This window comes from Strigops habroptila, chromosome 1 (genome assembly GCF_004027225.2).
Source record: "Strigops habroptila isolate Jane chromosome 1, bStrHab1.2.pri, whole genome shotgun sequence".
Lineage (NCBI taxonomy): Eukaryota > Metazoa > Chordata > Aves > Psittaciformes > Psittacidae > Strigops > Strigops habroptila.
This window is the reverse complement of record NC_044277.2, coordinates 15282682-15307960: the sequence shown is the minus strand read 5'-3', so window position 1 is coordinate 15307960 and position 25279 is coordinate 15282682. Positions and strand designations below refer to the sequence as shown.

At 37.4% G+C, this 25279-nt stretch overlaps 1 protein-coding gene across 2 annotated transcripts in view; it reads right to left on the bottom strand.

Annotated features, from left to right (window-relative positions):
* Window positions 1-11608: 11608 nt before the first annotated feature.
* The window catches only part of TRPS1 (transcriptional repressor GATA binding 1), a 214294-nt gene continuing 200623 nt past the window's right edge, over window positions 11609-25279 (bottom strand). For both annotated transcript variants that reach the window (XM_030498086.1, XM_030498092.1), the window contains 2 exons: window positions 22671-22793; window positions 11609-17604 (listed from right to left, as the gene is read on the bottom strand). In XM_030498086.1, the coding sequence (XP_030353946.1) occupies window positions 16798-17604; window positions 22671-22793 (930 nt within the window). In that variant the 3' untranslated portion in view covers window positions 11609-16797. The remainder of the gene's footprint in view (window positions 17605-22670; window positions 22794-25279) is intronic.

Sequence of the window (25279 nt, the reverse complement as noted above, 5' to 3'; positions counted from 1 at the left end):
TAGAGTGATGCAGTCAATAAAATACTAACCATTTATAGTTGCTGTTCTAGGGAAATATTATGAACTATGTAAATGTCAGCTACTTTTTCTACTTTTTTTTTCTTCTTCTTTTTTATGCACACAGGAGTTTCACAACAGATATAATGTCCACAGAAAAACATAAGAATGAGATTTTCAACTCACACCAAAGAGTTACACAACTTCCAGGGTAATATTATTTATCTTTGTTGTGGTTTTGGTTTTTTTTTTTTTTCAAAATAACTGAGAAAATAAAATGTCTTAAAGGAGAAGGTGACTACAGACAGTCTTTACTGATTTCATCCACTAATGAAGTGAATAGTAGCAATATTTGATATTTCTATTGCGTCTTTCATCCCAAATCACCTTAATCAATTTCACGTCCATTTAGACACGTCTTTTAGTTCTTACATATGACTGAAATCAGATAACGGAAATCATAGGGCAAGGCAACACACAGCAAAAAAGTCCATTGTATTTTTAAGTTCAAAAAGGGAAGGATTTTTTTTTATCAGTTCAGACTATATGGGAAGATCTTCAAGATAATGAAAAAGACACTCTAGCTACAACTATGCACTTTTTTTTTTTCCCCTCCCATTTAGGCTTCTTTTTAGCAAGATTTAAAAAAAATAATAACGTAAATATTGTCTGAGTGGTGATAATCCACTGATGTATCAACTTGCTTCATTTGATGGGCTTTAAGCTCTGAGCCTTTAAAAATATGTACATAGGCTTCATATGGCTAATTGCACTGAAAATAGAATAAAACTCAGTTCAATTCATTGTATGGAAAATGTCATAGACAATACTAAATTTAAGATAATTATATGAAATTTAAGTAAAAGGCAACAATTATCACCAATAAAATAGCTAGATAACTCAAAATTGTCTACGGTTTGCATTTACATAGGTTAAAACCAAACCCAAAAGTTTTCTGATGAAACTAAATAGAAAGGGTGTTTCTCATACTAGCTTTGCACCTTTTAGGGAAGCCTGACTCCTTGACTTGTGAATCTTTGTGAAACCTGACTTCTACTAATCTAGATAAGAAATCCTTCGATCAACTAGATGTATTCCTATTTTAGCATTTTTCCGTTTTTTTTAGTCTAATTAAGTAATAAATTGTTATATATTGTTAGGACGTACCTCTGTTTTCCTGGAAACACTAGAATAAAATCATTGCCTGAATCAACATACAAGGACTTGAGAATGTGTAGAGTGAGAAGCCTGGCAAATCTTATGTTTACAGAAACATTTTTCTTTACACCATTCTCTTGGCAAAGAGAAGATGCATCAAAAAAGGTGAGACTATTTCATGATCGAGCAAATGAAGATCTGCATTTTCATTGCCTCCTGATTCACTCTGTATATGAGACAGACATACAATATGCATTAGGGCATATATCATATGTTGGGTTTTTTTTAATATTCATCTGACTCAGATAATTTTATTTGCCATCTGGAAAATGCTCTGTATGGCATAGATCAAAGTAAGCTGATGGAACTGGAAGATGAAACCAGAGCTCAGGATGATCTGCCTGAGATGGCAGTGCCAAAATGCAGGTAGTAAAGAAGGCCAAGTTGGGTAATTTAAAGCACTGACCAAAAAATCCAGGTAGTTGCCTGTAAGTTTAGTCATGTTACTGATTTACATAACTGCAGCTTAAACTAAAATGTGTTTTAAAGTTTTGGAGATCTGTAAAACTTAGTGACTAATGATACATTTTTAATGCTTGCATAGGTAATTTTGAGTGCTTTTATTAATATCTAATTCTGTTAGCTAGCAAAAATATGATCAGAAAAAACCCCAAAAACCTAAAGCAAGGTTATTTAATTTTGAAGATCACTCTTTTCAGTCTTAGCTAGTCTTATTCTTAGCCTTCAAAAAGAGACACCAAACTTCTAGAATATTGTTAATATTCTGCAGGGGGTGGAGAGAAATAATAAAAAGGAAAATTTCTTTTTCAGTGGAAGAATATGGAAACAAGACAAAAGATAAAGTTGAGAACACTTATTCAGAGAATAATAATGTTCCTCTAGCAGATGTTAAAGTGAATATTCTTGAATGAATTCATGTACATGAACAAATGCATATCCATATCGGCACTCGTAGAGCCGTCTGAATTCAGTGTTTAGCTCAGAAAGCTTGTGTGGATTAAATCTGGAGTAAAGAAACATCAAATGAAAAGCAAAATCTTTTTGCTGATCTAACTAATTTCATATATCTTTATATCTTCATGTCACAGTATCCATTTCACTTACATTCCACTACTGGCAGCTATGACATTACAAGAAAATAAGATGCTTTTATAACTATATACTAATATTATAATAAGTTTAAACAGTATTGTCACAATGAATGTTCAGATTCTGCCTTTGTGAAAGGAAATTACTAGTTCCGTCTCTAAACTAACAAGAGGGAAGCTATGCATATAAAGGAAAAACCAGTTGGAAAATTGCAAATTCCAGCAGGAACTACAAGGTTAAAAAAAAAAAAAAAAACAAAGAAAGAAAGAAAGGGAAGAGTGTTAATTTCTGTTTGCTTTTTGGCAAAGTCTTACCGTCTAGTGAACTTCTCTTTGGCCATTATTGGCAGACCTGTTTCCCTTGTGCTGTGCTCTGGCCAGGCTTTATGAATGAAAGAGGGTTGGGAATAATCAGTACTTAAAACAAGAAATCTCTAAGGAAACCCATAATCTACAGGAAATTATCTTGATTCACTAAATGACATCAGTTCTTTAGGTTAATAAAGTAAGAGTAGACTGCGACTCTAGCAGGTATCCAGTCAGTGGAAGAAGGAAGGTTTGGGAGAGTTTAAAAAAATCGAAGTGTTAAATATTCAATTTCTGTTACCTTAGTAGTGCAGTGGGAAAGAGGAATATTCTTTAGCTCAGTGTATATATGGGCTTAGTGTTTGCCACTGCATCTCAGATTTCCATATGCTCTTCTATACATGTAGGCAATCTTCCCCCACAACGTCAAGTCTGCAGGTAGTTTCATTTAACTGGCTCATTCAGCTCAATATTGATGAGGCCACAGTGCTATAAATAGGAGACCATATTAGCTTCCTTCACATTTGTGAGGAGAAAAAAATTATAGGTTGGACACATGTTGGCTAAAGTATTGATATTTTTCTTGTCTAAATTTCATGTGCTTTTCTAATTGACTAAGTTGGTTTTTAATTTTGTTAAAAGCAATGTTAGATATCTCACCCAGAATGTTTTAAGTAAAGCTACATTTCAAGGGGTTCTGAAGACCTCCCAGTGAATAAGCTCTGTAATACCTTCAGAAATTTCTGCTTTATAAATAAAACATAAAATTGCTGTAATCCAAATTGAGCAGCACAAATCAGTATGTTGGCCTTGCAGTTTCTCTCACTATAAGTTGGACAGATAAATCCTTCTTGCACACTCCTCAATATTTAGTGGTATGAACTCAGAGACACAATAGCACAAGACGCATGTCGTGTTTTTGCTGTATCTCTGCTTTGTCTTCTTTATCCAGTCTCCGAATCCTCATGGTATTACTTATAGAAGTTATTTAAAATATTCTAGGCCAAGATTTTCCATTTGTTTCAGTCACACGGATTCAGATGCCTCAAAAAGAGGTCCAATTTTCAGAAGCAGCTAACTGTTCAGCTGTTGAAAAAGCAGGTTCTGTCTTTTTTTTTTTTTAGGTAGAGTCTCAAACTATATTCCTTTTTAAAAACTATGTGCTTAAATATATATGTATACTATATACTTATATGTACTTAAATATATACATACTATACAGAGTAGTGCTACAGAGCTGTAATATTTGGCTGTAGCTCTTTCTCTCCTTTCTGCTCTGCTTTCAGTGGGACCTAAGGGAGTCTTAAAACTTTAAAATTTACTACAGAAAGGTGGTGATTTTGGTATTCAGGATCTGCAGTTCTTAGTTGTTCCTACTTCCTCTCTGTTCCCCAGTTTCCTTCCACCCTCTGTACTCACAAAAATCATTCACAAGCCAGAGATTGGTGTTGGTGGAGTTGTGCAAGACACATTGATGCATGTGGGTGAGTATATGGGATGAAAGTGGATAGTACAGGCAATAGCAGTTGCCCGGTAGGAGGACAAAGGAAATTCAGCATTCTCAGATCCGAGTGAGTGCTGCCCTGCTGTGCCCCACCACACCCCAGACCCACCCACCCATCCGCAGTCCTCTCCCTCCTCCATTCTTGGAGGTCCATCTCAGCAGGGAGAGCTGATAGCTGCCTCCTCTGCCCGAGCCTTCTCATTTCATAGTCCTGTAAAGCTCTACAGCGTTGTGCTAAGTCATAAACTGGGGCAGATAAGATGCAAAATATGCCCAACCCAGCTCTTCCAGCTGTAGCAAAGGTTACCTCTGCAAGGGCGGGAGGGGAAATATGTGCCTGGGGGCAGTAATTGTTTTGCTCGTCCTAGATTGAATCTCCTAGTCAGTGACAATAAATAGTTCAGGAAGTTTGGAGTTGGAATCCTCTGAGGCAAATCACTTTGGGAAAGTGGGCATTTTGCTATTATCAAACTGCTTGTGTTCTTATTTAAGAGGCAAAAATGCAGAATGATGCTGTTTTGACTCTGCTGCACAAAACAAAAGTACCTGCCCTTCCCCTGCAGCTCTTCCATTTGCGCAATCCCCTGGTGTCACCTGGTGCATCAACAGTTGAGCAGTTCCATTCTCATGTGTCTAATGAGCAATTACAGAATTTTTGTCTGAGTACATTAGTATTAATTATTACAAAAGTAGCAAGGAGAAGAGGAATACCCTGAACTGCAGAGACCCTGCAACTGTGATCCAAATCAAATGTTCCAGTGGCTCCATAGGCAAAGCCAGGGAGGATATTTGGGAGCTTTTCATTGTCAAATGAAAATTAGCATTTCTAGGCTATGTAGAGGCAACGAATGCAGTGCTCATTGATGAGCTGTAAGGGGCAGAGTAGAATGAGAGACTGGGAGGGAGAAAGACGGAACAAAGGAAAAAACTTCAAATGAAAAAATGTCTACCTAATAATCACAGGAAAGAAGAGAGGAACCCTTGAAACTTCCCCATCCAGTTCTCCTTATCTCTTTGCTGTCTAACGTGTAGTGGCTTATTTTTCTGAGGAATCTGCAGTGCTCAGCTTTATGGAGTGCAAGGGCAGTGTAGCAATAAATACAGAATTGTCATTTAGAATGAAGCACAAGAAGTAGGTGAACTTTCTATTGCCCATATAAGATATGCACAAAATCAGTTTACATGGTTTTTGCAAAGTAGGCACTTGCACTAAGCAATAGCTGGGCAAAAGCAAATGGCAGCACTAGACCACTCTTTAAGTGTAAGGAAAAGCGGACTGGATATGGTTGAGCCACTGAAGGACAGTTAAGGCATGACCACTGAGAGACAAGGGGGCATCTGTCTGGCAGCTGCCAACGCAGGGAAAGAAGTGTCTTCAGAGTGTTGCAGTGGAGGTTTTGCCCCTCATCCACATCCTGCATGTAGACCTTGAACAATGAAATTCAGTGTTGATGCACTGCTGAGAATGTTCTCTAAACCAGGACCAATACAGCCGCCCAGAATATAGGTTTCTGAACATTTCAGACTGATATTATCTGCCAAGAAAAACCCCATGCTAACTTTTCCACATCACTGACTGCTCATTTTACTACCACATACTTACCGCTGACGCAGGTGGTTTTGTCACTGTGCTGGGAACTGGATTGGGGAATCAGCGGGGTTAAAAGTTACCTTTCTTGTGGCAAGTGGGAGATGATTAGTTCCCTGATGTGATACATCTATTGGAAACACAAATACTTGTGCCAGTAGAATGAAGAGACCAGCACAGGGCAGGCAGAAGCGGGACTGCTTCTTTTGGCACCATCTCCGGCTTGAAATGTTCCTGATATTGAAGTGTTTCTCAGGCAGTTGATAGAGAATGAGAAAAGGCACTGCCTTTTCAAAGACATGTTCCCAGCAATCAGACAATATCTGGTATAATAGTGGTCAGATCGAACACTTCCCACAGTCCCTGGAACTTTGTTGTCCTTGTGCATTAAGTAGTTTTATGTGCTCTTTGTGATTAACCTGTATTAAGTACATGTTTGATCACTGTTATATTTTGTTGGTTTTTTTTAATATAATTGCACATTTCACTCTTGCCCCATTAATACTTTTTTCCAGTCCTCATATTCCAATCTGAAATACCTATCTTTCTTGTATATTTAGGCTTTCTGACATCATTCTGCTGCCAAATGTCTTTATCGTCTCAGATGGTATGCAGAATAAAGCCTGACCTTTTATACGCGCCAGTAATTCCGACAGTTCTCCTGCGTTATTCCATGTGTCCTCACTAGCAGCACAGTCTTTCTTTCAGGAAATGGAGAAAGCTGGCTTAGGTGCAAACTTGGTGGCTTCTCTTTTACTTTTTGTTCTGTAATCTGAAGCAAGTTATGTAGAACAGTTAATCGTGTATTTTCCAAGAAAAGCTTTTTAATATACTAGTTTACAGAGAAGAGGATATTGTATAATGTCATGATGAAAAACATCACAGCAATCTATGGCTTTAGATTTGTAGGTGATGTCAAAGAATGATCGAGTGCACCTTCAAAGATAAGAATTATATGACTTGTTAAAAAGCTGCATCTAGATTTTTTTCTACTAAATAATTAAGGTAGTTCAAAATTTTTTTTTTGTGGAGTGGCTTCCATGAAAGAGCTAGCATGAATACTCATTTGATTGTGGAACATAGACACAGATTGAGATTTTCTACTGTCAAACCAAAATCTTCCTAGAATGAGAATTGACATAAAACTTATTAAGTTCTAAGTAAAGCTCACTAAAAATGTGTTGAAACAAGTCCTTTTTGAGAAAAGAAATTTTTGCAACATCTCTGAAACATTTCATATTAAAAAAACCTCCTTCCCTTTTCTGGGCAAGAAAAACTGGGTTGCCTAAAAAGTGTTGGTTATTATGACAGCTTGGAATGGATGACCATGTTCTATTTTATGAAACTGGAAGCATGGGAATGTTCATTGTTGTTATCTCTTTATTTGTATAACCAGAAGCTGAAGATTTGCCCACAGAATTTATAATGTAAGACAAGAGAAAATAGGAACATGAGCTATTTGATCAAGTGCAGACATCTATTATGTCCATATTGTATAGCTCTGTCTACAACTGAGTTAAATAGTAATAAGACCAGCCCCCAACCAGTACCAGGGGACATTTCCCCCTTCCTAAAATTGATGTCCATCTATAAGATGAATGTGAAAATGCTTGTGTCTTTAAAGCTTACCTAGTCAAATACAGCAGATTGCAGGTATCGAAAGACCGGGTAAAGCTGCTCCAGTCTCCCTCATCAGACAAGGGCAACAAATAAAGAGAGGCAATGACAATGTTAGTCAATCAATCAAAAATGGTCAAGGCAATTCTCCAGTCTGAGGACACTGGTGCATAGTTTTGCTTGAAAGCCTACTGCGTCGCAAAGCATGCCCATGCACTGAAGTAGCATGGTAGGTGGCTCAGGATGTACCCCATGGCTCTTGGTGCTTCCTGCTGGCAAACTGTGCCAAGGGTATGGGTACAAATAACACAGACCCATTTGTATCCCTTCCCCTAAGAACCGGGAACGGTCTTCTCTGTGATAACTCCCCAGATATGCCCAGGACCTGGTCAGAACCACTTAGGTGGCCCCGGCCAAAGTGTGCCAGGGACTGCTCTAGCTACTTGCAGTCATTATCCAAAACCTTACAGACATCCAATGCTTGTGAATATTCCCATCTTGATTTATAGATAACAATGAAGTTAGCCAAAAAGTCATGTTGATGAGTATGATAGTGATGTCAGTGCATTAGCAACCTAGCATGTTATGCTTAATTGTAGAGGTTAATATATAATTACAACGGCTTTATTGCAGTGAGTTATGGAAATGTAAATACGTGGAAGAGCCTTTGTGCTCCAGTTAAGAGCAATGTATTTGATGAGGTATTTTGTATTTGAATCCAGCTCTGGCCTCAAAGGCCTGTGTATTAGAGAGCTCTTGATATGCTCCTCCATTTCCACCTACAGGTGTGCTTCAATATTTGTCGGCCTTCGTCTCCAATTGCTCCCTGCTGTATATACTACACATAAATTGGCTGAATTTGTGAATGTTTATAATCACAAAATTATCTAGTCAAAAGGGATCTCTGGAGATCATCTAGTCTGGACTCCTCCAGTGGATGGCTATGAACATCTAGTAAGCTCCTGCTCTGAACATTTCACTGACTCTGTAGGAAAATTAGGATCTTAATGCGTATTTACAATTGGGTGCCCAAAGTACACAACGTGAATGCCACCCTTAGGGAATATTAACTTTGAAAAATCACCCTACCTTTCTGAAAGGCTTCCACACCTCATGCTTTCATGCTCTGAAATCTATTTCCAGTTTTATCAGACTTTATTGGAGGGAAAATACTTTGATTAAAAGGGAAAGAAAATATTCTCATTTGCTTTGCAAGAATTATTCTTTACAAAAATAAGTGGTAAGAAAATATCTAGTTCCCTTCCTTGAAATGATAATTTAGAAAGCCTCCCTAAGCCTTTTTATACTCCTTTATTGTTTTGTTTTCTTAAAAGATTGCCACAGTGAGAGGAGAGCTACCTTTATGTTGGTGTTTTGGTTTTTGTACAAATCATACAGCAAATCATTCCACTCAGAAATAAGGCCACAGCAGCTGTATTTCCTTTGCAAAACAGTGTTAAGATGAAGTCTTTCTATGGCAGATTTAAGCCATAGTTTTTACACAATATTGTAACAGAAGTTTTTGTTCTTTTTTAATATATTTATTTTCTGTTCTTTTAAATGGTTGTATTTCTTCTCTGGCCAACTCCACTGACATTGTATCAGTGCTGATGGAGCTGTTTGGAGGCGGGTGACAGAACTGTCACCTTATCAATCTCACCATTAAGCTGTCAGTTCCACAGTAGTATTTGGAATTGAAGCAGACACCTCCACTGACATTGTAACCACTATGTGTGAAAGACACTTCTATTCCTTTGGATGTGCAGGAGACATTTTCATTTACAGAAAAGACCCACTAATGTGCTTGTTGCTTTGCACACAAGGATTAGTCAGACTCTTCAGGGAAATCAAGGGAAGCTGGTGTCAGTACAAACTCTACCCCCATCAGGTTTCAGCTGCCCCAACTGTCCAGTGTAATTGCCCATCGTGGTTAAACTTCCAGTACGGACACATAGACTTAATACTTCTACTGTCATTCTGCTGTTTCATTGATTTTATATCCTCAACCAGTGTCAACGCAATTTTATAAAGACAGTGTTGTTTGTGATTTATAATAAATAAGGTTGTAAGATAACTAGGCCATTTCTTCTATTAATAGCATAATACTGAAAACACCTCACTTCTCCTTCATATAGAATGAAGCCCACTGCTTATTCATTCTGTCCACTTTATTCTGCATCAGCATATATTCCTATACTTTTTTTTTTTTAACTTTATACATTTATAAATCTTCTTTGATGAGGGTCAGGACCTACTACCAGCAGATGTATTATCTTTTATATTCCTGGCCTGATTGTACCTGGGATAACAGAGTTCTGACCTATGTCAAGATATGGCAGTAGCAAAAACTAAATAGGAAATGATCAAGGACATTGCTGCTAGAACAAAAAGTTCTAGATTATTGGCACAAATTTAAACATTATAATTGCATATTAAGACCTGATAACAATGTCAGTGTACACTTACATGAGCGGCTTACATGTGGAGCTGCTGTTATAAAAGGAAAGCATTAACGCTGTAAGTAGGTTATACAAATAATAGAACCACAAAGGAAAATTTGAGGTCATTAGCTCCTACAATTATGAGCTCATTTAAGTATATGGAGACAGAAGTGTGACATTAAACACTGGTTTTAACTCTGATTAAAGACTATGCTGGTCAAGAACAGTTTTTATAACAAGAACCTAGATTGGGACTAAATCACATTATCCCCAAAAGATGTTCTTAAAACAGGTGAAAATACTGATTTTTAAATTTTAACTTTCTCCCTCTATACATATAAATGTTCTCTCTGTGAATATGTATGTATATCCCTGTATATGTATATATAGTTTACATATATATTCTTAAAAGTGTGTATCTACAGAGTCTTATGCAATGTTCATCAATCAGCTTTTGCATATAGTCTCTTTTTCAAAATGCATAAGGTTTAACCATAAAGTTGATGTCTTCAGAACTAGTTCTCCCTGTCTTTAAAATTTGGGGGTTTTCTTCCCCCTTTTTTTCTTTACTACAGTTATTATTTTTGTTAATCTCAGGAAATTAAAAAGACTGAAAATGCATAGGGTCTGCATCTGAATTCACTGGAAGAATGAATTGCAGAGGGAAGTTATTTCTGGCGTGGAGCTTGTAAAATTAAACTCTAGTACATTTGTACTCTAGCATTATAAAAAGATTTTACCATTTTATATTACTTTAAAACACTATTTTGTATGAGGTGAACAGTCTCTCAACCATCGACATGAGACAAAACCTATGGAGAAAGGAAATTAAAGCATAATGGAAATGATGGCTGGGAGCCATACCACCCTGGGCTGTGAGCTCAGCCAAACAGAAATGCCAAGCTGAGCTGATTTGGTCTCCGATTTGGGATCTCTGAGGAAATTTCCACGGTTGCTGGAGGAAACGGTGGTGGCAACACTGTAGGTGGTAGTCTCTGTTCTTGAGTCACCATTGGGTCAATAACCTGTGTGATGGGAGCAAGCAGGTTTTCCTGGAAGAGTTGTGGGCATGATATGAAACCATGGTCCTGAGTATTTAAAGACCTCCATGGACTTTGTGTGAAAGTAGAATTGGTAACCCTGAGGAATTGATCACATTCAGTATCAGCCTTTCTTACATAATTTCTGAAAATTATTCCTACATTTGCTCCTCTTTGGGACAGCAGAATAAAAACCAGTAAGAAACGCCAGGCTGCTACAGTACTGAAAAAAGTTCAAACCCCACTGAAACAGGCTTTCACTCTAAATCCTGTCATTAACTTGAATGAGTTTTGGATCACATCTAGAGTCCTTAATGTAGAAGGACCGCAGTAGAGCTAATCTGTTTTTGAAGGAGCCCCTCTCTTTTCATGCATTTACTATTTGAGCAATGCTGCCTTTGCCTTTCAGCAGTAATCACCATACGTTACTCAGAGATGCTGTCAGGCCCTGTCATGCTCTCAGAGCAGCTCAGATCCGGATTGGTTTTCTTCTCAACCCCATAATGGTGTAGTGACACTATGACATTACATTCTCCCCAGAAACGATGACATGAATCTGATTTATAACTGGTGGTAAAACTTTATTATTCAAGTTTAGATGTAACAGACATCTTTGCTGCCTGAAGATTGTTTGCATAAGAAATACACCAAGAACATGTTTGTGAGTAGAAATGAACATGCCACTATGAAACCAAAAACAAAACAAAACAAAACAAAACCCCAAACAAAACAGAACAAAAACACATCCATGTGTTGTAAGGACAAAACATTAAGAGCCAACATTCTAGAGTCAAATCAGGGCTACAAGTTTAATGATGGTTTTTAGCAACATGAAGTCATTCTTTATGAAGTACTTTTTTTTTTTCTTTTTTTTTTTTTTTTCCCTTTTCCTGCTGGTGAATTTTCTATAAGCTAAATTTACAATGGCATTTTGAGATGTTTCCTTTTCTCCTGTTCTCCTCCTATAGAGCTCAGAGGCCAAAATGATTGGAATGGAAAACTGTGGTTGCTGTTACAATGTTTATTCTAAGAATCTTATTTTACTAAGTATAACCAAAAATCAAATAAAACTGGTACTTATCTGGCTGGCAGCCATTAAATTATTGTCTTTTATCCTCTTAAAAAGAGGTAAATCTGGGTATATGTGATTACTATCTAGGTAGCATCTCACTAACTGCCAGCTTTTCAGAGCTGGCTGAATGAAACAAAATTGTGAGGAAAAGTATAGGGAGGGATCCTATTCTGAGGTGAGGAAATTATGTAAATCATTCTACTTGGCCCATCTAAACTTTATAGAAAAGTTTAGAAGGGATTTCTCACTTATCTATCACATTTGGGATACGCTGAGAAATTGCTCGCTATTCTTTGCCAAGCATAACTGTCTCCACAGAAGCAGAAGGAAATATATCTACCCTTCTGGCTGAACAGAAGTGAACTTCTAATCTCTTTGGCTTTTCCTGACCAGTATTAGGAATTAGCATGTTAAGTCAGCCAAGAAAAATCAATACAGGAGCAAGAATACGAATATATTTAGGCATCCTGGGCAGAAAGCAGATGGTAGACAACATCCCTAGCACATAAAGCAAGTAATAATGATTACACAGCAACACTGTCCAGTCCAAAGACGGACTTGAAAGTCTGTCCTTGAACTGAGTACTAACCCATGGTTGCCAGATCAGGTCTCCCCACTGCACAACCATGATGTTTCAGCACTGTATACAATTAGCATCAGTCCCTTTTGTCCTGCTGCCCCTCTAACTGCAAAAATAAACTCTTGCCCACAGCATGCCTTAACTTTTTGAGTAGTGTCTATGTTGTCCCTGTTTAAAACTGTCACAGTGCACAACAGTACATTTTTTAGGCAGAACCGAGATACAAGTATCCAATGTCCCTTCTCCTTTCTGGATGGTCCATGAAAAATTAAGGTGGGAGTTTCATCAGCACAGTGGCAATTAGGTGCAAAACTTACTTTGGCTATCACTCTGAGTTTAACACCTGAACGCAAACTGTACTCTGGAAAATCTTCATCTCCTGCTGCGTTATCCTATGGGACAGCAGCCCCGAAGTGACAACTGAGAGGCAGCCCACTTGGCAGAACATGCCTCGCGATGGCTCCCTCTGTACAGAGTGCTAACAGAAACATTGTTCATGTTCTGCAATCTGATTAATGACAGGCATCACCAAAATCCTCTGGTTTTGAGCCAGCTAACTTATTCTGTGGTCCCATTTGAGATACATTTTAGATCTCAAACCACCACTCCTTAGTAGAAGTACAACACCCTGCAGACACTGACAAACAGAGAACAAAGAAATGATTCTTTGAAAGTTCAGGTTTAGGTGCCAGTAAGCTGATGGAAATGCAGCAGATGCCGTAATTGCTTGTGTGTGCTAACACTGGTTTTCCATCTTGGAGAGTTTATTAAGTAAGATTATTCTTTTTTAGTGTCAGGATTTATTTTTCTTATTGATTAATATTCATTGTGAGGGGGGCTGGAAGAGGGATGGAGACACCTCTATTTTGTTCAGAAAAAAACTGTGCTCTCCCCACCCCAATCAAAGAGAACAGGCTATGGCAAAATCCCGTTTCTTACAAAGCGGAAATCTATCGAACATCTCAATATGTCATGGCAAGAACAGTGAACTTTTTTTGAATTTTTATTTGCACCATCTAGGTGTGCAATACTAACATTCAAAAATCTGTCTTGTTCTTTGCACTCGTGTAAGATTTAATTTCTCCTCACCCCCAAACCCTGATATGTGTATTTCCTGTTATTGGCCTCTGCTTCTGAGTTTAGCAAGAGGTGTTATGAAGTACAGGGTGGTGCTCAAGTCTCACAATGTGCATGTCCCCCTAAGCTATTTTGACATGAAGATGCAGTTCTACCAATGAAGAAGCCACAAGAACTGGTAGGTCTTAGATGAAGTAAGTCAAACCCAGTAATTACTGAAAACAGGCAGGCAGCTACCTCCGAAGCTTATAAAAATCACTGCTTAGTTAGTCTAACATGTTTCTTGGAAAAGCTGAAAAGGACACACACTGGACCCTGATGTAACAAAATGAGGGCAATCTATTTCAGTCCCCACAGAAAAAAAAAAAAAAAAAGAAACTAAAAATACCCAGCAAAAATAAATCCACAAAAAACAAGTCAGAACTTATTATTGGAGAACAATAGTAAAAACATAACCAGACTTGTCTGGCACTGGTAAAAGCTGGAGATTCATCTAAAAAATAGAAGAAGAAGAATGTGGCCCAATATCCTTTGCTAATCTAGAACACTATGAAGGGTTATAGAACACAACCGTGAACAGACTGAGTGGGACTTTCCATATGCTGCTCACCAGTATAGAAGCAATGGGTGGAAAAGGAAGGAATGCAAGCCTAATGCTGAACAATAGCCTGTCTGTGCCTAACAAATCAGAGAAACTGTGCAATAACGTTTCATCTGTGTGAAAACGTTAACACCTAAATACTGCCAAGGGTCAGCAAGACCTTTTGGTGATCACCGTGTAAGTGCTTCTCATGCATGGTGATGTTTGTTGCGGCTTCTTTAGCACATTATTTTTTCAAAAGACCATCAAAGTGACTGAACATTTAGGCCAGTTCCCTCCCTGGTTTTCCTTTGCCAACCCCTATAAGACATTTCCTATCACCTCCTCTCGTATCTTCCACCTCCCTGTCTATCTGGTTAAGTATAAGTGCACCAAATTCTAGAAGGGAGAATGGTGAGATTCAGGTAAGTTAAATACAAGAACTTTTTTTTTTTTTATGATGCTTTAGTTTCAATTACATGAAAATCTGAGAAGGCGGCATGTAAGTGAGATCAGAATAGGACCCTTTACATATAATCTCAAGTGAGGACTTAGTCCAGAGATATTTTTATAGAACATTTTAAAAAATAAAATGCATGAATGGAGAAATAAAAGACAACATAATATCAGAAAGACATTTTAAACTTCATTCGCTGCAACATTCATGAACCAGTTGAGCTACACCTGCCATCCAACCATAAGGAACTAAGACCCTGCACTGCGAAAAAGAAACAAACCCAAACAAAACAAAAAAGCAACTGCATAATATTGTAAAAATGGAGTGCAATGCTACTACAGAATGCAATAAAACATCAGTGCTGCGTCGTCAAACAGCACTTATCAAAATAATTTCTGAAATGTTTCTTCTGAAACACAGACAAAGCAATAAAAAGAGGATATATGTTTATCATTTTAAGCGTAACAATGTGAGTTAAGAGCTTAAGAATACAAAAGTACTTGGAATGAATAGTGCTACCCTTTTTTTCCTAAGTAGGCATAAAAATATTTTCATTTCCTTCTTGTTTTTCCATACCATTAATATCAACAAATTTCATTCATTTCATGTTATCGTTTACAACTTTAATGCACACACACAGAAAAAAAGATACCTACTGCAATAGAAATAGTTGCTTCATTACCTTGTTTGCTACATTTGCAAATGTAAACAGCGAGGCAGAGCCAGAACTGACTCTAATGCATGATGGAATATCTTTGTTGCATACGTACACTGTAGAAAATAATTATTCAATATGTCAGGCACCATTATTTGAAATGTAATACATTAATATTTACTAGAAAAATAAGGTTTTTTCTATTTGTTCTCCCAACTTCTTTAATGAAATAAGTTAATCTGACAGTGCATCCAGTAGCTTGTAATATCTTCTACATCCCTGTGGCAAAATAATAAACTACTGGTTGGGACACTATAATGAAAATGATTAAAGTCAGTTCTTGTACACCCTTGTAGCAAGCATGGAGGCTCGTCTAACAGCACCTTTAACCAATTATTTAATATTTAGTTATTTAGCCCTATTTCCCTGAGCAGTTATGCTGAGGAGCTTTCCCTTCATGGATAGTTTTTAAAAAGCTTTAAGTATTAAAAAGTACTATGAAGACATTTAATGCTACTTAGCAAAAGCTGGTATAAGTCTACTGAAGGGATTGACTGGTATGTATAGCAATGTTAAGCCTGTGGAGAAGTAACCTTAGAATTAGGTTTAGAAATGTAATATATTAAAAATATATTAAAATAAAATACAGCAGGTTACCTTGTTCTATGCAAATTAAACCTGGAGTGTGGCTTCTGTATTAGACTTCACTTGCACAAAATGGTTTTCCTAGATTAAAGTGTGCCAGAAAGATGTAGTGATAAAAATGGTAGCTAAAAATCAGCTGAGTCTGAGAAACATCTAGATGAATTGCTGCCAAAGCTTTGAGGACGAAAGTGATCCTAAGGCATGTTTGTAGGCAGAATTAGCCCAAATTAAAGAAAAGAAAATGACCTGTTTAACATTTGTATATTTAACAAGTCTAGTTCTTATATACAATGTGCATATGTTCACTATACCCCTGCAGCAGTATATACATATACACATCTTTGCACTCTTGCCAGTTATGTCTCTTACACAACAGCAAAGGTATTAATTGTCCGGTAAAATTTTCTCAAGGTAATTCGCCATGATTCACTGCATTCTGGCTAGCTTTGGTGGCCGTGTCCCATATAATTATCTTCTCCCCCTTCTGGCCACCATCCAACTTCTGTTCTTTTCTTGGTAACCCACTCATTTAAAAGGAAAAAAAAAAAAAAGGAAAAAATAAGAAAAGAAAAAACTTCAAAAGGATTTAAATATGGATAAGGCATGCTCTCTATATGAAGTGCTTTATAGGTCTTCACAAGACATTACAAGCTATTGAATTCCCATCAAGGAAACCTATTTCTGTTTAATTGTGCTAAGTGCTAAGGTTACTCTTATAGGTTTTCCATCTTTTTCAAGCTTGTGCATTGTTCCTGTGTAGGCCCCTCTGGATGTGAGTTGTGAAGTCATACTTGGTCCGTGCAAAAGATGCTGGCATATGCTGCACTGGAAAGGTACCCACTATCACCATGGGCAACTCATATGCAAAGCATACATCACTTCATCCAGAAAGACAATGCCACCAGTGCACACACATTGGTAGAAAGTTCATCTTGAGTACTTCTTATCAACTTTCTCTGTTTTTACTACATTCAAGGGACCTCATTTTTTACATTTGGTGGTGCCTTACTCTTTTCCTTGGAGGCACCATTTGCAGTTGGCCCAGGTCTGGAATGCTTTATCGCCAAATCTAGAGGAATGTCATTGTCTGATCCAACAGCTGAAAAATGAGGAGGCAGATTAAAGGTGGGATAAGGCACATAGTTTTGGCAAGGATTTGGTAGGCCAGGCACATGACTCAAGTAGTGTGGATTCCCAGGAACAGACAGCTTATATTTACTCCAGAATCTCAGCCAGTCAGCTTCACTCTGAAAGTCATTGTGTACAAATGGAAGTCCAAAGAGTGGGTACTGGTATTTTTCAATAGGGCTTCCAGGTGGTGAATAGTTTGGATGTTTCGCAGGTCTCATGTATTTTTCTATCGGGCTGCCTCTCTCTGAGCTTCCTTTCCCTTCTGATATCGATGAACTGTTTCCTGGGTCTCCAGTACTTTCCTGAGGACTTTTTATCTGAATGTGCAAAGGTTGCATCCTTTTGTGAATATCCAGAGTTTGGCTGACCAATATTGGCTGCTGAGCAGAATGGCTTTTAGTCAATGAACCTGGGGCCTCGTATTTACTGAGACTGGGAAGCTGAATTTCTCTCTGATGACCTTCAGGTAAATGATCCTCTGACCTCCTCTCTAAGGGGCTTCCATTGACTTGTTCCTCACTGCTACCCCTTTGCTGTTTGTTTAGCTGCTCAGCCTGAAGTGCCTCCGGGTTAAGGCGCTTTCTTGTTCGTCTCCTAATGATCTGCTCACCATTGTTCTGCTTAATGATGTTTAAAGGCCTGGGAGTCTGCATGGAACACACACATAATGAACAAAAGGAAAAAAGAAAGACACATTAAATCTGTGAAATTACGCTCATCCAAATTTATCTTTCCTTTTGTGAAGAGGTATATTGTAAGAGTTTTACGGGAATGTCCAAATTTCAACCCAAATGCTGTTTCCTGGCCCCTCATGCTAAAAGTAAACTATGAATTAGTTTGTTTTATCAAACTAAGTCAACTGCCTTAAACATATTACACCTGTTTACTTAAAAAGGCATGAAGCATGCAAGCTGTCAAGGCATTTATTACCCCTTACTACTGAAAAATTCTGGTGGAGATGTGCTGAAAGTGGGTGCTGAGAACTGGGGATGAGGTGGGAGATGCATGGCCCTGTGCACTAGTCTTATACCATGCACCATGCCACATGGGCTGGTATCGGGCAGGGGTTTGCACAGATCACACAACAAGAAGAACTCAGTAACACTTACCTTGATACTCAACCCCTTTGACACAGAAAATACAAGCAAATACCGGGCTTGCTAACCACCACTGCTGTCACCTAGCAAAAGGGTTGCAGGTCCGCTGTGATAGTGAGTGGGATGATGGTGGCTGGAAAGGGACTAAGATGGAGAAGAAGGCCCAGGAAATCTTTTCCTGTGCACCAAAAGGTCTATGTTGGACGTTGGTACCAACTTCCCCTCCTTCATCCCTATCGTATTTCCTTCTATATGTTACACATGTTGTGCTAAGTCATCCCCTAAATGTGGAAAGAAGGGTCTGTAAATAAAAGAGCATCCTGGAATGGACAGAGGCAAGAATTAAATGAGGACTTCTGTTTCCATTTGCTAATTCCCCACACCAGCTCAGAGTAGGTGGCCCACTTAGATGAGACTTGAAAATACTTTTTGGTTAAAAGGTAAAAGAAAATAAGTAAAAATAGTACAGGGACAGCAGCCAGGCCTCTTGGAAAGGCCCCTCAACAAGAAGGCAAAGGTATGTGAATGAAAGATGGTGCTGTAATGTTGGTATGTGTTGCTCTACTGGAAAGATGTTAGATCAACAAAAACTACCTAAAAATCATTCAGTTTGGTGTGCTGGCAGTTGCCATTTGTCTCATCCAAATGCACACATAATCGCATTTTGGTTGGAGCCCAGAAAAGTGCCCTACACAGTATTCCATTTCTACGTTTATTTGGAAATTTTCTTTTTAACATTGTTTTAAAGTGCAGATTAAATTTTGGCGTATAGTCAATATCAAAAATAATCTGTACCTTGAATGTAACATAATTTATATATATTCATAACTTTGAATTAATATAAAAATATCCAGAGCTGGAAGAGCGCTCACTCTATTATTTGCAGAAATCTAGTTTCTCTCTTGACTTTCTATTTTCCTCTCCTCTTTCACCTATTTATTTCCCTGAGGTTGGTTTATTCTTAATGGCTAACTACATTTTAGGCAGCAGAGCTACTTTTTAAGACTTTACTTTCTATTAAAACTCTGAATCAGAAGAAATATACACTTTGATTTAGATTTTTAATAAGCAAAACTTAAACTTAGCAGAAAACATGACCTGAACCAGCTTCCTCGAACAGATCAAAGTTGAGGGAATATCATGTTAGATAAAATTAGAATATTTTCCATGTAAATTCTATGCAAATAAAGTTTATAGCTTGCAGAATCAATAGCCAATTAATATGTATAAGCATATACTCTTTACTACAAGCTCAGTGTAATATCCTTACCTTCTTATGACAGTTCTAACACTGTCATACCAACATGCTATGTGAGGTCTTCGAGTATTATTGATGTTGCTCTTATTGAACTTTTATTTATACACTACAGACCACTTTCATATGGCTTCTGGATAAACTTTCAAAAACGGAACTTCTTACTTGTCATGCTACAGGTATGAAGTCTGATCATGGAAGTAGCTAAAAGAAATATCTTCATACCTGTGATTAAAGACCCTCACACACTCGCTTGCAGCTCTGGCTCTTCAAAGTTACATGCTATTAAGAGTTAAAGGCTGTAGGTCCGACTGGAAATTCTTCAGCATGCAAATAACTGTACTCATCTGACTAGTCTTTAGCTGATTAAAACAGACTATGCAGTGGAGTAAAGCTACTCGCATTTTCCTTATTCATAATAGTAAGGTGCAGACAAAAATATTCTGTATTTGGTTGGAAGTAAGGCAGACAAAGAAGTTTTGCTTTTAAAATGCCCTATGGCAGATCCTTAATTATATGTTATATGTAATATATTGAGTATGCTCACACAGATTTTTTTGCGATCTCTATATCAGGTGGCAATCTTGCTACCCTAAACATGAGTAACTTAATAAAAAGAATCGCAAAATTCAGCAAATAATAGTTTATTATTGTGATTAGACTTCCTAGATACCATGGAAAATCAGAATGATCCATCTGCTAGAAGATCACTTATTTCTAATCCTAGAATAGTATGCTATAACTCCTCACTGAAGTAGTCTAAGGATGCGGCCAAGGAATCATTATGGAATAAAATCTAGTTTTTCATGACCAAGTTAGAGTTATTAAAAATGAGGAACTGCACCTCAATAATAATGGTCAAATTCATTATTTTGGGTATCATAGAAATGGAAATACGACTTGGAGCAGAAATCAATACTACCATGTTAACATTTGTCAGTCACTACCACCCAGAAGTATCTGACAGACTATAATTTTTCTCATTATTAAATACAAGAAAAAAGGGACCTTAGAGATGAGTGTATTATATACATACTTGAGTTAATCAGGACAGTAGTTCTAGATAGTGATATCCCAATCAAAAGGGAGCTACGAAGTGTGCAAATCTACCATAGGTGAATTTTACTCAGCTGTATAGTATAGCTTAGTTTAACAGGGTAGCTCACAGAAGGGTAAAGTTCTGTTAGCTTTAATTTTTATAGCTTCAACCATTTATCTAGTAACTGCACTATCATAAAATCCTTAATTTGAAAACATTCATATGTGTAATACTTACTGTAAGTTTTCACGAAGATTTAGGCAGACAGATAAAAGAAACTTTAATCTTTCTGGTGTCAGCCCAAAGAGTATCCCTTTGCATCGTATTGTCTCAAAAGGTGTCCCAAAGGAGAAATTTGTTTGATTATTTCAGACTCCAACTTACAATGGAGTTGCTATCACACCACAACAGAGTGGAGGCGTAATTAAATTTCTCTCCATTTGTTTGGTCAAAGTTCAGTTGAAGATATTAATGTCAAATGTCCACTGAATGACAGCTTATTGCCATGCTTGAACAGTGGAGCTAAAAGATAGTGTCAGCTTCTTGCTTTCATTTTGCAGAAAATGAAGTTTGACATTGTATTGCTAATTATTATTGTTGGAAGCACACCAGATTGTTCCTACTGGTTCCTAAGAACTATCTGAGCTATGTGTTTGAATTCAAAACTGATTCTTGTAGCTTTTATCTATTCAGTAAGTCACAGTAATAATCACAGTAAGGGACAACATTATAGTTTAGAAAAGTATATTAAAAAAAAGATAAAATTTTTTTAGTGTATAAAAAAAAAGACACTCTAAATGGAAGTTCTAGAAAGTTCTCCAATGTCAAAATAAGGTTAAAAAGCCAAACTGTCCTTAAAATCTTTGTGAATGTCCACCCCTGATCAATTTCTTTAAATTAGATATTATATCTAGAACTTTGAGAGGTATTTTCAGCAAGATCTGGCCAAGATGCTGGTCAGAGATTGTGCATCCATCTTCTGCTCAGATACTGTCTGGCTGGCTGGGTTGTTCTGGAGCTTAAAAACAGTTACTGACCTCAGTCTGAGAGCACATGGCAAACAGAGCTAAGTTTTCAGATTGGTGATGGCCTTGCTGCTTTCAAATATTGGATCTTTTATATTAAATGGGCTGACTGGACAGGATCTTGAGTGAACAGGATTGTTTAGCAGCCTATACACAAGACCAAGGGTAAAATTCACAGAAACTACTAATTGATTCAGAAGCTTATACCTCAAATTTAAAGAGGCATAGGCACTTGGCAGTCGTAAGGCATTTGAAATATAGTTTCCTAAGTGGCTTTTTCTTTTTCATGAAAATGGAATTTCTGAAAAAAACTTTTTAAAAAACACACATTTTCAGCCACAACATAGATTTCTGATTTGGGCTCTAAGCCTGAATTACTATGTTCTCTTGGCAAACTCCCAAAGGCTGCCTCAGTTTCCATTTCTGAAAAATAGTTAACACTTTGTAACTTCATGGGAATGTTGTAAAAATTAATTAGAGTCAATTCTTGGTCACCTGACTCTCCCATGTGCTTCTATTAAAGATAGCGGGGACAATATTTAACTAGTGGTTTTTAACCTTAAAAGATTGTGAGCATTTTGGCACTGATCCAAGGAAACACTTAAGCATGGCTTTCCTGGACCTGGACCAGAGCATTCAACATCTTTCAGGATCAAATCAATAAGATGAAAAGCAATATAGACCATCCTTTATTACTTATTCCCTGCCTGATCCTGAGGGATGGTGAATCTTCCCCTCACCAAGTGACGAGTACCATCAAGCAAGTAGCTTCCTTGTTATTTCAGAATCCTCCACGAGACTATAAGAACTGTAGAAAAAAGAACTGTAGAAAATCCCACCACCCCATATGTCCAGGAAATTTACTGCCAAGTACAAAGGGGGGCAGAAAAGTGAAGGGAAACTAAACACACAGCAAGGGGTATTTTTAATATAGATGTGATGTCTAACCTTTTTTGTTTCATTACAAACATGAGGGCTCTTGAATTCAGAGAGCTTTCGTCACAACATATTGTATGCCTTTAAATGGAATTCCCAGAAAAGAAATAATTTTCCCCTTATTTTGTATCAAAATAATTAAATGCATCACTGGTGATCTCAAACGCATCTACCCACAGCATCCCAGCTTGTTTCATAATGAATCACATCTGATCCCAAAGTGACCATAGAGCAAAACCCTGTTAGGAAATTAACTGCAGGCCAGGGAGTGGTACTAATCACACAACCAGACAAGACCACAGCTGCCCAGCTTAGCTGTATAACCCCTTTTTTTCAGAACAAACCAGTAAGTTCTTCCTACCGAGTGAAGCTTCTGGTAGAGGCCACACGCATTGCATACATATCCACCATTTGCATTCTTTCGCCAGAGAGAGGTCTTTGTGGTCAGGCAATTGGCACAAAAAACACCCGAGCCTCTACGTCTCTGAAATAGGGAAAAAAAAGGGAAAAAATAAAAAACAGAGAGAAAAAAAAAAGCAGGTCAGAGGTGAGTCACATGAGCTGCGGAGTTAGGACAAATCAACACAGGAGTTTTGTCTCTAGACTGGCAACAATGACAGTATAAAACCACACTGCCCATAATGAGGTCAGGTTCAATTGTGCTTAATAGGCACCACTGATTTTCATTATAATTAACCATAGAGTGATGGATGAGGTGTGTGAAACACCAAAGCCTTTTCAGAGTAACAGCTTTAACTTTTTGAACTTCAGGTTTTGTGCATTTAATGATGGTTTCTAAACAGCAAATTCTGAAAAACCCCTCTGGAAGCTGAGAGAGAACATTCTGTAAACTTCTGATTTGTTCAACACATTTCACAACAGATTATTTCTTTTTAGTTTGCTTGATTTTAAAGTGCGATCAGTAACAAGAATTCTGAAACACCACCACTTCAGTTAATTAGAGTTTGCATCTGTATCATACTAGTTCCTTTAACAGAGATTATACTTCATTAATTGAATACATGATATTCAGTTCCAGTCCTTCCCACTTACTTCTGGAATCAGTATAACCTACCATATATTTCCCACAGCTCACTATGAACAAGGAGTAACCTCTGCCAAACAAATAAAAGTACAGTATTCTCAATAAGACTTCTTTTGAACTTCACCCGAAACCCCAGAAAATACTGTCTCATCGATGGATAATTTCTTTATTTTATTTTAGTCAAGCAAAGAAAGGCTAACTTCCCTAAATACAAATTGATTTTTTAACCAGGCTGAGCTGTGCATTCATCAGCTTTCATAACGATCCAGGAATAGTTAAAAGTAGACACGTTTATGAGTATTGCTCATTAAATTCTTTCTACAGAGTAATGATTTCATTAAACTTCACATTTAAACAAAAGTCAGGCTGTGTTTGTGGGCACAAATACTAATAAGCAGGAAATGGAATTCCTTTGCTGAAAAGGAAAATGCTGAATGTCAACTCTTGGCCTTTTTTGCAAAGGAAAACAAAATCAATACGAAATCTTCAGCATCTAAGATAAGAATGGCTGAGAACAGGGAAAAACAGCCTGGGGTGAAAACTAATTTATTATAAATTAAAAATTACAACACTGTAAGTAAAAATTTTCAGGGTTTTCATAAAATTTAAGTAATTTATTTAACTTTAGTCCATACTGTAGAAGAGTGGTGTTCATGCCAAAAAAATACAATGGTTATAATTTGTACTCTGATACATTTCAAATGGAAAGCTTTCTGCAGACATAATTTTGGCTTCAAGACTGGAACACTTTCTTGGCATTTGAAAGGCATTTTGATTCATCGGGTGTTTCACAATGTATCACTAAAAAGACCTGGTGAGCAGCCAGTTCCCTATAGGGTAATTTTTCCATCCAGAGCAAGTGCTATCAGAGGGCCCTCGTCAGCTAAACTAATTATGATCTTGCATTTGCTGATGCCTGCTCACTCTAACGTTCGACATCCTCCATTAATCATCAATACAAGGAAAATGAATGAAACGTTAAAGAAACGAGGGCTGGTAAGCTGCACAGCCATAAAAATCTGAAAATGAGTGCAATAATTTAACAAGATTGGGGAAATGTTTTTAGTGAGCACAAAGTCAGGCTAACAATTGCCCTTTTAAACCAAGAACACAATTTCATTAGTACAGCAGGTTGTGCTACTTTAAAGTGATACAATAAAATCAAGACTGTAGTCAAGATAATCTCTCTCTCACGCCCTTACATCATACTCTACTTTGTCTCTTAAATCAGAAGCATTAATATATTACATTTTCTCAATTTGGCTAGAACGAAAACTAAATGGTAGTTGATGTCCTTTAGCAAAATCTAAACTAGTTGTGTATAAGAAGATACAGCTCACTCTGGGGAATCCGCACTCATCTACAAGTAAATTGAAGCTCCCAATTCTTTTGTGGTTGCATATCTTTGCCCAACTTTGCCTGCTGTTGAAATATTTCTGCAAGAGTACAATAAAAGCTTCAATAAACTAACCCCAATTTGGTCCACTTGAAGGGCGAGAAGTTTCCAAGCGGAAATGAGTGTATATGGCGAGGATTCAGATACTACTGCAGAACTGTTTCTTTCCATTTCTACTTCTTGTCTGCCAGCCTATGGCTTCCTGGTCTGGTGTAGTAACCAAGTGGAGTCTTAATCTGAGTCAGTCCTTCCACCCTTGCATTTCTGTTTGTGTTCATTGAGTTTGGGAAATAGCCTCTACAAAGTCAAATATATAGAGAGCGGTCTAGTTTATACACTGCATTTGTACATGCCTGAATGGTCCTAGAAGGTGTATTAACACTGAAATGCTATGGAGTTATCATGTTTTTGAAGCTTTGACAGAAGTAACTCATTTTTTCTCTCTTTTTTTGAAGAGAAATATGATTCAAACTGGACATTAGTTGCAATGAAATAATACAATGACTACAGATGACAATCTACATAATAG